This window comes from Phacochoerus africanus, chromosome 2 (genome assembly GCF_016906955.1).
Source record: "Phacochoerus africanus isolate WHEZ1 chromosome 2, ROS_Pafr_v1, whole genome shotgun sequence".
NCBI classification, from domain to species: Eukaryota; Metazoa; Chordata; class Mammalia; order Artiodactyla; family Suidae; genus Phacochoerus; species Phacochoerus africanus.
Window position 1 is genome coordinate 214,387 of NC_062545.1, and position 13,042 is coordinate 227,428.

At 57.7% G+C, this 13,042-nt stretch overlaps 1 protein-coding gene across 1 annotated transcript; it reads left to right on the forward strand.

The window, feature by feature from the left end:
- Positions 1 to 2,802: 2,802 nt before the first annotated feature.
- Positions 2,803 to 12,297, forward strand: DLL1 (delta like canonical Notch ligand 1). Its single transcript, XM_047769685.1, has 12 exons — positions 2,803 to 3,055; positions 3,705 to 4,105; positions 4,290 to 4,586; positions 5,258 to 5,318; positions 5,531 to 5,788; positions 7,633 to 7,693; positions 8,194 to 8,324; positions 8,446 to 8,615; positions 8,731 to 8,947; positions 10,291 to 11,086; positions 11,449 to 11,566; positions 11,654 to 12,297. Exons 2-12 carry the CDS (start codon positions 4,052 to 4,054, stop codon positions 11,657 to 11,659), a joined length of 2,169 nt encoding a protein of 722 aa, XP_047625641.1. The 5' UTR covers positions 2,803 to 3,055; positions 3,705 to 4,051; the 3' UTR covers positions 11,660 to 12,297.
- The last annotated feature ends 745 nt before the right edge of the window (positions 12,298 to 13,042 follow it).

The following is a 13,042-nucleotide window of genomic DNA, read 5'->3' on the forward strand; positions in this document are numbered from 1 at the left end:
CTTCTAAGCCCTAATGAGCCTCACTTTGTACAGTAAATTTGCCAAGACATCAAAAAGTATTTAAAAGAAAGTTTCCTGCTTTTTCCTAATGAGCAAGGTGAGGATTTATGGTGTGTGGGGAGGAGGGACTCTGGCTGCTATGGCCAACATGGAGGCAAGTCTATTTAACATACTCTAGCTTAAGCTCCCTCCTGCATTTGGGGGGTTCAGAGCGCTTAGTTGCAGGAGTATACAGACATGCAGTTAGGGAGTGAAAAAACGCCATTTGGTTCGGAGCAGATGGCTGGCTAGGGGGCTGATGGCGTCTAAAGGCGTGTCATCCCCCTTCAGCCTGAATCCCTAAGGGCTCCCCTTGTCTTTCCAATCAATGAAAATTAAAGTGCAAAGAAAGGATGAATAGTTGGACCTCGAGTCTCTCCTTTGTTCATCTCAGCTACTGGTGTGCAGGAGTTAAACTACAACAGACTCCTATAGAAACACTGAAGTTAAACAGTCTCCCAGCTCAGCTTTGAAAGGGAGAGGGGGAGAGGAACCAACATAGGGTGGGTGGAGAGAGAGAGGGAGAGAGAGAGGGAGGGAGGGAGGGAGAGAGAGAGGGAGGGAGAGAGAAGAGGAAGAATAAAGTAGAGGAAAGAAGAGCAGGAGGAGGAGGAAAGACAAGAAAAGGGCTTTCTGCTTGATTTCCCCAATACAGAATTGTGCGGCATAAATTAAGTTGGAAAAGAATGAACGCTTTGGGCAGGATTCTGATGGATTTTACGATGCCTTTCAGTTCCGCTTTGCCGCCGTAATCGAGAAATCTGTGCCATGTCAATTTAACAAATACTTGATACTGAGGGGGGTTTGTTAAAGATTTGGGGCAGGTCTTCCCGCCCCCCCCCCCAGGTTTAAGCCCTTGCGCGTGGAACTTTTATTTCAGTTTTCTAAAAAGGCATTCAAATAAGCCTGTTTCTCACTTCCATTTTCTAATTAAAAGGTTCCTGATATTTCATTTCTTACTGAAATCTAGTCTCAGTCTCAGAGCACAGAGGATTTAGAACTCACATTCCTTTCTTCTTTTGCCCTCTCCTGCTCCAGGAACTGCCTCACCTCTCTCCCACCCACCTCTCCCCCCCCCCCTTCCTTGCAGTAGGGAGCAGAGCTCTCAGAAATTAGCTTTCAGAGGAAACATGGATATAGTGAAAAAAGGATGCTGACACTAGGTGGCAAGATTAAATTAGGATTCGATCTGGCCCGGTCCTGTGGTGATGCAGCGAGTCCTTGCAAAATCCCCACAGGGCGGCCACACTTGTACTGCCACCATCATGGGGGGTGGGGGCAGAGCAGGTTTTGAAGTCTCCATTTGTTCTGCACCAAACTGTATGGGGTTCTTGTGGGGTCCAAGTCTGCCTTTCTCACTTCAGCCTTAAACATTATACACACATTACTTTCAATTCATTCTTTGCTCCCTCGGGAAGCAGCAGTGGAACAATTAAAATCTGTTGATCCTGAAACTTGACAGGTATTCGGGAGCCTGCTGCCTAACTAGTGGAGGGATGGCCCTAGACTTCAACTGATTTTCAGATTTGCTGTCTACTGTGGTTTTACTTGGTATTTGAGAATTTTCCTTCTTCTTGTTCATTAGATGGTACACTGTGATCTGAACATCTGCTGCAATGAAAGTCACATTTTGCCAGGACAGTGCACGTTCTCAGCAGTAAGGTGGCTGTAGCACTCCTATAGCGAGGCTGTTGTGGCCCGGCGCCCCGGAGCTGTGCTGCCATCAAAGTGGAGTTTACTCCAGCGCTCACACCTTTCCTCCGGATGAAGCTGCCCTAGGTGTCGGGGAGGGGGAGGTCAAGGGAGGAGCAGATAGGGGTGGGAAAGAAGCCGCCCAGCACGAAGCTGGATGCCAGAGTAGGAGTCCATGGCCCACCTTAATTCTGCATCGCGGCCGCAAGCATGAGAGCAATTTAGATCCTCATTGTGTGAAACGTGTGTTCTCGGCCCTCCCAATAAACTCATTTCCCTTTAAAAAAAATGAAAACAAAAGTTCTAGTGTCTGATGGACGTGTAAAAACCTAATAAGGTGATGGTTGTGCAAAGGTTGCGGGTTGGGGGGGCAGGCTGGAGGGTCTTTAGAACATGTGCCGGACATTGTTGCAGAGGCCGCGGCGCGCGCGGAGGGGAGCTCTTTCTCTCTGCATTGTGCGGGGAGCAGGTGCGGTCTGCATTACCATACAGCTGAGCGCACAAAGAGCCACTGATTCAGCCTCGCACAATAACAGACTGCCTTAATGACAGCCACGCGAACGACACACACCAAACTCACTTTTTACCAAGCAGAGGGAGGCCGAGGGGGGAATACCCAGGAGAGAGGTCCTGGGGACCCCGGAAAGGTGGCGGCGGCCGAGAATCGAGCCCGGAAGGGTGGGTGTACTGGGGATGGAGGGGAGGCGGTAGTTTACTGCGTCAGGATCCCCCCGCAGTGGGGGACGCGCTACCCGGACCCCGCCCCCCAGCGGCTGCGGATTGGTGCGGGAACACCCCAGGCGCGAGGCAACAGGGTCCCCGGGGCGCCGCGCTCGCTTCTGCGTTCCCAGACGCGGAGTCGCGGTCCTCGTCCGGGAGACGTCTGGGTGTCAGACCTTCCCAAACTTCCCGAAACTGCCGCTGCGCTCTCGCCACCCTCTGCCCACTGCTCGGGCCCGCCCCCTCCCTCTTGTGCCCCGGTCCCCCGCCCCGGAGACTCCTCCTTAGGAAGAGGCTGCCCAGGAGAAGGGGCGGCCCACCGGGAACTGGGCCTCGGACTTCGCACCCGCCCCCCCAGGCCCCGGCCGCGGCCAGAGAGCGGGTCGGAGGCGGGCGCCGCGGCGACGGGAGAGTTCCCCAGGCCGGACGCGGCCTCACCCGCCGGGTTGCTCGCGGCAGGGCAGGGGCGCAGCGCCGCCCCCGCGCGTCCCCGGGCCTCTACGAGTCTGAGGCCGGGAGGAAGCGCCGAGGAGCCCGGGCGGCGGCACCAGCCTCGGGCGCAGAGGGGATTCTTGCGGTGAACATTTTGCAGGAATGTAAATGAGTGCGTTTCGTGGGATGGGGGGGCGGGGGCGGGGGCGGGGGCAGGGGAGGGCCGAGGGCGGGGAGGGTGGGGGCGGGGAGGAGGGTTGCACATTTTACAGCTCACTGACCATTTGGCGAGCCATTGAGAGGAGGGTTTGGAAAAGTGGCTCCTTTGTGACAGCTCTCGCCAGATTGGGGGGCTGCTCATTTGCATCTCATTAGCCATGCGGGCGGCCGGCTGGATATAAGGCGGCGGCGCGGGGTGAGCTCGAGCCCCTGCGCGCCCGCGGAGCCCCGGCCGGCGCCGCACCCGACGCGCAGCCTGGCGCGCAGCCTCCGCCGCGACCCGGTCCTAGACCCCGGGTGTTGACCTGGATGGCACTGGCTGGGTCCCTGGGAAAGACTCAGGTCCAGGGCGCTTCCCGGACCACGGCCGCCGAGTGAGCCAGCCGGGCCGCACCCGCGGGTGCTCGCCGGCCTCGGATTACCGCCTCGCGCGTGGGATTTCCAGAACGCAGCTCGCTAATCGGACTCGCGGGCAGCTCTGCAGCTCGTTGGGAATTGAGCTAAATATTTGGACGTTTCCTCTCCCCCTTTTCTTTTCTTTCTTTCTCTTTTCCTTTTTCTTTCTTTCTCCTTCTCCTTTTTTTTTTTTTTCCCCTGCGAAGAAGCTTAAGACAAAACCAGGAAGCAGACGACCCCTACCTACTGGTGGCTTGGAAGAAAGAGGGGAAAACCGAAAGTTGCTGCTCCAGGAGCAGTCTCTCCCAGGAGCCTTTTTCTCTCGTGCATCCCCGGAGCTGCCATCGTCTCCACTGGGCGGATCTAAGGGACCTCGGCTTCCAAAGGAGCCGGAGACGGACCCTCGAGGAGAGAAGCCCGGATTTTCCCAGCCGGAGGCAAAGCGGCCGCTCTCTCCCGCCCACGCTCCTGGGGGCACCTTCCTCCCCAAGCATTCCCTGCTGACTTAAGAAGAAGGGGACGCGAAGAGAGTGAGCGCGTCCAGCGGTGCACCATGGGCCGGCGGTGCGCCCTGGCCCTCGCCGTGCTTTCGGCCCTGCTGTGCCAGGTAAGTTGCCAGGTGAAGTCCCCAGGGCCGCGCTGTCCCGCAGGCTGTCCGCGGGGTGCCCCGGAGCCCTGTGCTGTCAGGTGGGGACCCGGGGCGCAGGCCCTGCGGGGCACTGGGCCGGGGGCAGGACGCGGCAGGGCGGGCTCCGGGCGCGCAGAGCCCCACGCCCAGACCTCCCCCGCAGGTCTGGAGCTCCGGGGTGTTCGAGTTGAAGCTGCAGGAGTTCGTCAACAAGAAGGGGCTGCTGGGAAACCGCAACTGCTGCCGCGGAGGCGCGGGGCCGCCGCCGTGCGCCTGCAGGACCTTCTTCCGCGTGTGCCTCAAGCACTACCAGGCCAGCGTGTCTCCCGAGCCGCCCTGCACCTACGGCAGCGCTGTCACGCCGGTGCTGGGCGTCGACTCCTTCAGCCTCCCTGACGGCGCGGGCGCCGACCCCGCCTTCAGCAACCCCATCCGCTTCCCCTTTGGCTTCACCTGGCCGGTGAGCGCCGCACCTGCGGGGGCGGGGCGGGCGGGGCCGGCGGCAGGTGGGGAAAGAGGCGACGACCCGCCCGGCTCGGAACCCCTGCGGGGGCGCGCGGGTGGGCCCGGGCGGGTGGGAGCCGCGGTCTCAGGGCCCAGGGATACCGATTCCACGCCCGGAATGACCTGCAGGCGGCGGGGCGGGTTGTGGGATGACAGCGGGGTAGAGTGGACAGAGAGGCCGAGGACCGGGGACATTTCCGTATCCGGTCTCTGTGCCTAGCTCTCAGGTTGAATGGGCCCCTTCACGTGGGAAAGTTCTAGTTCCCCAGCTCCCGGACCCGCTGGTCGTTCTGTCACCCTCGTAGCCTGACAGTCCGCAGTCCCCTCTGCAGGGTTCCTTTGCCGGAAGAGTGCACACAACCCCCTCCAGGCCCTCCTGCTCCGCGCTGTGTTTTTACTTTCTTTCTTTGTAAAAACGCAATGTCCTATGTTATCAGGCTGAAAAAAGACATCAAGAAACCCTTCTTTTAAAAGTTCTCCCATTTCCTTAAGAAAAGTGAAGTCAGGCAAGACAGGCGCAGAGACCCTTCCCAGGACCCTCTGCTCGCAGATGTGCAACCACCTGATTGTTCCAAATGCTTTGGTCTTTTAAAAACGTTTTTGGTTTACCTTCCATCTCCTCCCCAGGGAACTTTCTCTCTGATCATTGAAGCTCTGCACACGGATTCTCCCGATGACCTCGCAACAGGTAAAAACAAGCCAAAAACCTCCAAAGCGGCAAACTACTTCTCCAGTTAGCATGGCTATGATTTCAGATCTCCCGAGAAACCAAGTCTACATCTCTCATTCTGCCTGTTCCTCTGGGAGGTACAGGGGAGGGTCTTCGGCCTCCTTTCACCTCCCGCCACTCCTCAAGCCTTTAGTTCCCAGGCAGAACCAATAGGCATCCTCTCCCCACAGAAAACCCAGAGAGACTCATCAGCCGCCTGGCCACACAGAGGCACCTCACCGTGGGCGAGGAGTGGTCCCAGGACCTGCACAGCAGTGGCCGCACGGACCTCAAGTATTCCTACCGCTTCGTGTGTGACGAGCACTACTATGGGGAGGGCTGCTCTGTCTTCTGCCGCCCCCGAGATGATGCCTTTGGCCACTTCACCTGCGGGGAGAGAGGCGAGAAAGTCTGCAACCCTGGCTGGAAAGGCCAGTACTGCACTGAGCGTGAGTCCCTGCGGAAGGCCACCGCTGCCCTGGGCCTGCTCCCTGGGCCGCCGCTCCCCCCCCCTCCCCCCCGGGCAGTGGGCAGTGTTTCTGAGCTGTTGGGGTCCTGGGATTTCAGCCTGGGAGGGCGTTCTGGTGGGAAACCGAGGCCAAGGAACCAGAGAGCCTTGCTAGTACCTCACAGTGAGCCAGTGGTGGGTTGGGGTCCACTCAGCCGCTTGAACTTCCGCTATGGGAAGCTGCCTTTCTTCATCTGGGAGGACTCTGGAGCCAGGGCCAGGGGTCAGGAAGTCAGCCTGAGGGAAGGGAGGGAGGAAGGAAGAGGAACAGAGAGGAGGCTGTGTGTAGGCCGTACTTTTACCAAAGGAGTTCTCTTTGCTAAGAGACAGCTTTTCGTGGAAAAGTGCTTCATCTTCGCTCCAGCGCTGGGCCCGGCCTCTCTGCAGAGACAGTGTACTTAAAAACGTTCCATGTCACACACACACACACACACACACACACTCCTTATGACGTTTTTCACTCGTGGGGTCTATGGCTGAGGGTGGGTGTGTGCTGAGGCCCGGGTCTGCCAGCCCCCGTGGGGACGGGGCCCCTTGCCTGTCTTCCTGGGGGGGCTCATGGAGCTCCCTGCCTGGGGAAGAAGTACCTTTACCAAAGTGACTTAGGCCCTGCTGCCTGCAGTTCTGCATTCTCCAGGTGGGCTGGGATCTGCCCAGAATTCAGGAAGCCTGGGCAGGGGCTTGTGAGGCCCCTGACGGTCTGGACCCCCGCTGCCTCACTGCCACCCCCACACTCCCCGGGTTGGATGGCTCCATAGTCGGGGGCAAGGGGGTGGGCCCTGGAGCTCCCCAGAAACCTTCTGCCCAGAGCAGGGAATTTTCTCTTGTGGGACAGAGCCTCTCTGGGAGCTATAGTTTCTCCACTTTTTTTTGCTTCTGCGGCAGGGAGGTCAGAGGCGCTCAGCTGAGTGTCCACAGCTCCTCTGAGCTTGCCTTGGCCTGAGCGGCTCTGTTGTCTTAAAAACTTGTGGAGCGGCTTGTTAATGAGTTTCCTGACCCTGAGAAGGGAGCCAGCTCAGGCCTGGCCCAGGCCTCCCCCACCCCCTCGGGAACCTGGCCTGCCTGCTGCCTCCCTCTTGGCTCCCCTCCCTCTCCTTCGCCCTGGGGTAGCCATAAACTTAAACTTTTTTCTTCTTATTCAAACACTGGAGTCTCCCCGCCCCCAGCTCGCGCGTGCCTTGCATTAGCTCTCTCCAGGGATAGGCGGCTGGGAGGGTGCCCGTGGCCATTGGCGGAAAGGGTGCACGTGCGTGTGTGTGTGTGTGTGCGTGTGCGCGCGCGCGCGCGCGCGCGCGCGTGTGTGTGTGTGTGTGTGTGTGTGTGTGTGTGTGTGTGAGAGGGGTGGGGGCACGGGGGGTGAGGGGGAGGCTGGTATTGTTGCACTGGGGCAGCTGCTGGGAGAGGACAGACAATAGAGCAGCTGTCTTGCCCTGGTACTCTGCACACCAGCTGTCCACCCTTATCTACACACACACTTTCTGGGTATTAAGAGGTGGAGCTTTGTGCATAGAATTGGGAAGTGGGGGAGGAGGAGGGGGAAGGACTTCTGACCCTCTCTTAGAAGAAAAGGGGCTGGTGGGGGTGGGGGCTTCCGTGCTCTTTTGTCCCTGAGCCCCGGTGTTAAGAAGAACGCTCCTCCTGGGCTGAGTAAAGGCTGAGGTTACCAGGCAGGATGGTCGCTACCAGGATTCCTCGTGGGGCTCGCTGATGGGCTGGCCTGGCCTGCAGCCTTGTAAGCTGGGGGGCACTCTGGTGGGCTTGACCCTGCGCCTTTTCTTCTTGCAGCCATCTGTTTGCCGGGGTGCGACGAGCAGCATGGGTTTTGTGACAAGCCAGGGGAATGCAAGTAAGTTTGTAAAAGTTGTTTTCTTCCTCCTTCTTTTTGTTGCGCTTTTACACGTAGTGTGTCTGTAAAGCATCTCTAGATGATCTTTTGAAAAGCTCAGGTAAGATGAGCTGGTTGAGGGGGGTCTGTTTGGTGATTCTGCTTAATAAATACGTGGGCAGGTGTAACGTCAAGGGTTGTCATCCACCTGAGCTCTTCAGCAGGTGTGGAACTTACAGATGGAAATTTAAAAAGAATTGGCACAGAAGGAGAAGGGTTAGTTGGTTCTCAGACTTTGCAGCCAGCTCATTTGAATCACCTAGAGATGCTGCTCTGGTAGCCAGGATTCAGACCCTCAGAGGGGGACCCCCAGGTACCGTGTGTTTCAAAGCCGAGGATGGTCCAGTGTTCCGCCTAGCTGAGGACCAGCATGCTGCTGGAAGCCGGGCTCTCGAGAGTGGGAACGGTGTCCTCGTGAACCAGTAGCAGCAGCATCCACTGACTCTGTCCTCTCTTCTAAGGTGCAGAGTGGGCTGGCAGGGCCGGTACTGTGACCAGTGCATTCGGTACCCAGGCTGTCTCCACGGCACCTGCCAGCAGCCCTGGCAATGCAACTGCCAGGAAGGCTGGGGGGGCCTTTTCTGCAACCAGGGTAAGCCTCCTGTCCCCTTACAGGCCGCCTGGCACCCTTCGCTCTGTCACGGGGAAGTCCTGTCTCCCAAATTTAACCCTGGGATTCCTTTCTCCTCCTCTTCCTGTCTCTGTCCTGGCAGATCTGAACTACTGCACACACCACAAGCCCTGCAAGAACGGGGCCACCTGCACCAACACGGGCCAGGGTAGCTACACTTGCTCTTGCCGGCCGGGGTACACGGGGGCCAACTGCGAGACAGAGGTGGACGAGTGCAAGGCCAGCCCCTGCAGGAATGGAGGGAGCTGCACGGTGAGTCCTGCCACTGCGGGCTCTGCTGCTGAACTGGGAGCCCTGGTTTGACGCCAACCACGTGGGTCCCTGGAGCAACATAGGAAAAGCTTTCTTCACCTTCTCCGTCCCTCAGGACCTCGAGAACAGCTTCTCCTGCACCTGCCCACCTGGCTTCTACGGCAGGATCTGCGAGCTGAGTGCTATGGCGTGTGCGGACGGCCCTTGCTTCAACGGGGGCCGGTGCTCTGACAACCCCGAGGGAGGGTACACCTGCCGCTGCCCTGGGGGCTTCTCTGGCTTTAACTGTGAGAAGAAGATGGATTCCTGCACTTCCTCACCCTGTTCCAATGGTAAGGGGGCCACCTGACCCACTTGAGACTTGGTCAGCTGGTCAACACTGACGAGGACATGGCAGGAGCACAGGACGTTAGTTTTATGCTGAGCTCATCACTTTGTGAGCTACCTTGCATTTCAGGAGCTCCTTGGTCTGAACAATGAGAAACTTCCTAGCAAGTCTTTCCTGGAGTCTGGGAACACCCAGGGAGTGAGAAAGTCAGGCAGGTGTGTTCCTTCTCTGTGAGGATGCCTCAGGCAGAGAGATGCAGTGATTTCTCCTGGTGCCTCAGGTGCGGGAGACCCCAGGGATCCGCGAGTCAGCGCCAGTGCCAGCCCAGCCCCTCTGCTTTGGGAGGGAAGTGCAGCTGTGTTCTGTCACCAAGTACATCTGTCTGGTGTGTGTGAGGAAGCGTGGTCTCTGTGAGTGGTGGGATACCCCAGGCAAACTTGCAGGGAGGGAAGCTGGGCCCCAGGCAGGCCAGACCATTCTGGAAGCTTCTGGAGCTTCTCTGCTAGACTTGATAATCAGTGGAGAGAAATCATTTTGCTCTGCTTTCCATGTGCTGTCCAGAAAGTGTGGTCGTCCTGTGGTCAAGCGCCTTCTCTTGTTTGTTTCCTGCTGCTGAACGGATAGAGCCATGGATGTTTCCTCTTTTTTTGGTCTTTTTGCCTTTTCTAGGGGCGCTCCCATGGCATATGGAGGTTTCCAGACTAGGGGTCTAATCAGAGCTGTAGCTGCCGGCCTACACCACAGCCACAGCAACTCGGGATCCCAGCCGCATCTGCGACCTACACCACAGCTCGCAGCAACACGGGATCCTTAACCCACTGAGCGAGGCCAGGGACCGAACCCGCAACCTCATGGTTCCTGGTTGTATCTGTTAACCACTGAGTCACGACGGAAACTTGGATGTTTCCTTTGAGAAAGGAAGACTAGCAGGCTTGCTCTGGGATGACAGAGACCTGTCCCTCGTGCCCTCCCTCCCTTCCTTTTTTCTCTTCTCTATTTTTCTGTTTTCTTCACTAGCTGTAAGTGGGCAAGCACGTCATGCTCTCTAAGTCTCGTTCTCCTCCTCCGTAAACTGGATCCCTAGTGGGTTTGCTGTGAAGATGAACACAGTAATGCAGGCAGAGCGTTTTGCATGGTGCATGACAGGCGGTATCAGCTGTGGTTTCCTAATTTATGGAGTTAGACCAGACTCTCCCCCCTACCCCCGTGGGCTTGCATCTGACCTTTGTTGTCTTAAGCAATGGCTTCCTTTAGGCCCTGGCCGTCTGGTCTGCCCGTGTCTCTACTCTTGTGTGATGCAGGAGCAGAGGCAGCAGATGCTTCAGGGTGTCTTCTGCCCTGCTCCAGGTGCGCAGTGTGTGGACCTCGGCGATGCCTACCTCTGCCGCTGCCGGGCTGGCTTCTCTGGGAGGCACTGCGAGGACAACGTGGACGACTGTGCCTCCTCCCCGTGTGCCAATGGAGGCGCCTGCAGGGACGGCGTGAACGAGTACTCCTGCACCTGCCCCCCCGGGTACACGGGCAGGAACTGCAGCACCCCCGTCAGCAGGTGTGAGCATTCGCCCTGCCACAACGGGGCCACCTGCCACGAGAGGGCCCTCCGCTACCTGTGTGAGTGTGCCCGGGGCTACGGGGGCCCCAACTGCCAGTTCCTGCTTCCTGCGCCACCCCCGGGCCCCGTGGTGGTGGACCTCACCGAGAAGTACGTGGAGGGCCAGACTGGGCCATTCCCCTGGGTGGCCGTCTGTGCGGGCGTGGTTCTCGTCCTCATGCTGCTGCTCGGCTGTGCCGCCGTGGTGGTCTGCACGCGGCTAAGGCTGCAGAAGCGCCGGCCTCCTGCCGACCCCTGCCGGGGGGAGACTGAGACCATGAACAACCTGGCCAACTGTCAGCGGGAGAAGGACATCTCTGTCAGCGTCATTGGGGCCACGCAGATCAAGAACACCAACAAGAAGGTGGACCTCCAGGCGGAGCCCGGCTCGGAGAAGAACGGCCTCAAGGCTCGAGATCCCGCCGTGGGCTATAACCTGCTGCAGGACCTCAAGGGTGCTGCTGCCACCAGGGACCCACACAGCAAGCCTGATGCCAAGTGCCAGCCCCAGGGCTCTGCGGGGGAGGAGAAGGGCACCCTGACACTCAGGGGGTGCGTGCTGGGGGCTGGAGGGGACGCGCGGGGAGGCCAGCTGGGCAGGGCACCCCCACGCTCGGGGGCTGCTGGGGGCCAGGCCGGGGAGGGTGCCCCCACGCTCAGCGTGCTGGGGGTCAGCTGGGGAGAGCTCCCCCACACTCAGTAGGTGCTGGGGGTCAGCTGGGCAGGGCGCCCCCATACTCAGGGTGTTGGGGGGGTCAAGCTGGGCAGGGCACCCCCACACTCAGGGGCTGCCAGGGGCCAGGCTAGCCGGGCAGGAGGCCAGCTTAGGGTGTGGCTCCAAGCTCTGGTCATCGAGCTTCCCGTTAAGAAATGTTTTCGTGTGTTGACTTGGTTCTCTTTTATTTTCCTTCTAGTGGAGAAGCACCTGAAAGAAAGAGGCCGGACTCTGTGTACGCCGCTTCCAAGGACACCAAGTACCAGTCGGTGTACGTCATATCCGAGGAGAAGGACGAGTGCGTCATCGCCACCGAGGTCAGTGCGCGTGCGCGGCGGCCTGGGCCGGGGCGAGGGTCCGCGCGGGGCTCCGTCGCGCTCACGCCGCCTGTCTGTGGCCTCTAGGTGTAAAGTGGAGGTGATGTGGCACATTCCCGTTTCTCTTAGAAGAAATAAGTTCCAAGGATTATGCCCCAACGAATGCTGCTGAGAGAGGAGAGGAGCGCGCCAGGACTGCTGCTGAAGCCAGGCCCTCCTCCTGCTCGGGGGGCGCCGCGGGCGTCCGGGGGCCTGTTGCACTGCCTTTTTAGGACGTTTCCATTGCACTATGGACAGTTGCTTTTAAAAATATATATATTTAAATGAATGGACTTAATTACTGCATAAGGAGCATGCACTGCTTGAAGTGTATATTTTGGATTCTTACGAGCCAGTCTTCTTGAATTAGAATCACAAACACTGCCTTTATTGTACTTTTTGATACGAAAATGTGGTTTTTCTAGGTGGAAAAAAAAGTGTGTTATTTTTGGGACTTGTAAAAATATTTTTCATGATATCTGTAAAGCTTGAGTATTTTGTGATGTTCATTTTTTATAATTTAAATTTGTGGTAAATATGTACAAAGGCACTTCGGGGCTATGTGACTATATTTTTTGTATATAAATGTATTTATGGAATATTGTGCAAATGTTATTTGAGTTTTTTACTGTTTTGTTAATGAAGAAATTGCTTTTTAAAATATTTTTCCAAAATAAATATTATGAACAACACCAGAGGTGTACTTGCTCACCCCTCTGCGCGGACGCGGCCTGTGCTCACGCTTACCTGAGGCCCTGGGACAGAAACAGCCTCTTTTCTTCCGTTTCTAAGGCCTTTGCTTGGTTTCATTGAATGGGTTAAAAGCAACCTCTCTCGCGCCTCTGCCCCTTTGGAGAACCTCAGAGGTGACCCTCAGGAAGAGGAAAGGGGCAGACACTCGGCTGCTGGTGGGTGGGCTTCCCGAGCAGCCGCACAGGCACCACCCCGTCTCGTGCGGTCAGTGCCCAGGGAACCTCAGAGCTGGCCTCCTTCCTTCTGAGGCTTCCTTTCATCAGCACTGGAACAAAGCCTCATCTGGGATCAGATACCCAGGAGGCACATCTATGTTGCCATGGCAAAGGCTTTGGGTCCTAGAATAATACTTACTCATCCATTTGTTTGTGGGGTTATTTCTAGCTCATTCAAAAGAGTTCGCTGCCTCCTAATTCACCCACAGATGCTGTGGGACAGGCCACAGAAGAGGTGACAGCCTTTTCTTCTTGCGTGGTTACTGCGTGCCAGGCCTGCCTCCACTGCATGGTCTCCTTAACCGGTGGTGCCACCCCGAGGCGGTATGTTGTGACCCGGTCTTCAGGCGGAGGAGGCCGAGGCCTGGGGAGGTGAAGTTACTTGCTCGGGGTTTCTAGGTGGCAACGTCAGCGTCCAAGTCTGGGCAGTCCGGCTTCAGACCACAGTTTGATCATTATTTGTCAGAAA

Bases quoted from the DNA above. Each gene is read 5' to 3' on its own strand.
- DLL1 (XM_047769685.1), top strand. From the start codon at position 4,052: ATGGGCCGGCGGTGCGCCCTGGCCCTCGCCGTGCTTTCGGCCCTGCTG. The intron at 4,106-4,289 runs GTAAGTTGCCAG...CCTCCCCCGCAG, and splicing joins TTTCGGCCCTGCTGTGCCAG to GTCTGGAGCTCCGGGGTGTT. The intron at 11,087-11,448 runs GTGCGTGCTGGG...TTTTCCTTCTAG, and splicing joins GGCACCCTGACACTCAGGGG to TGGAGAAGCACCTGAAAGAA.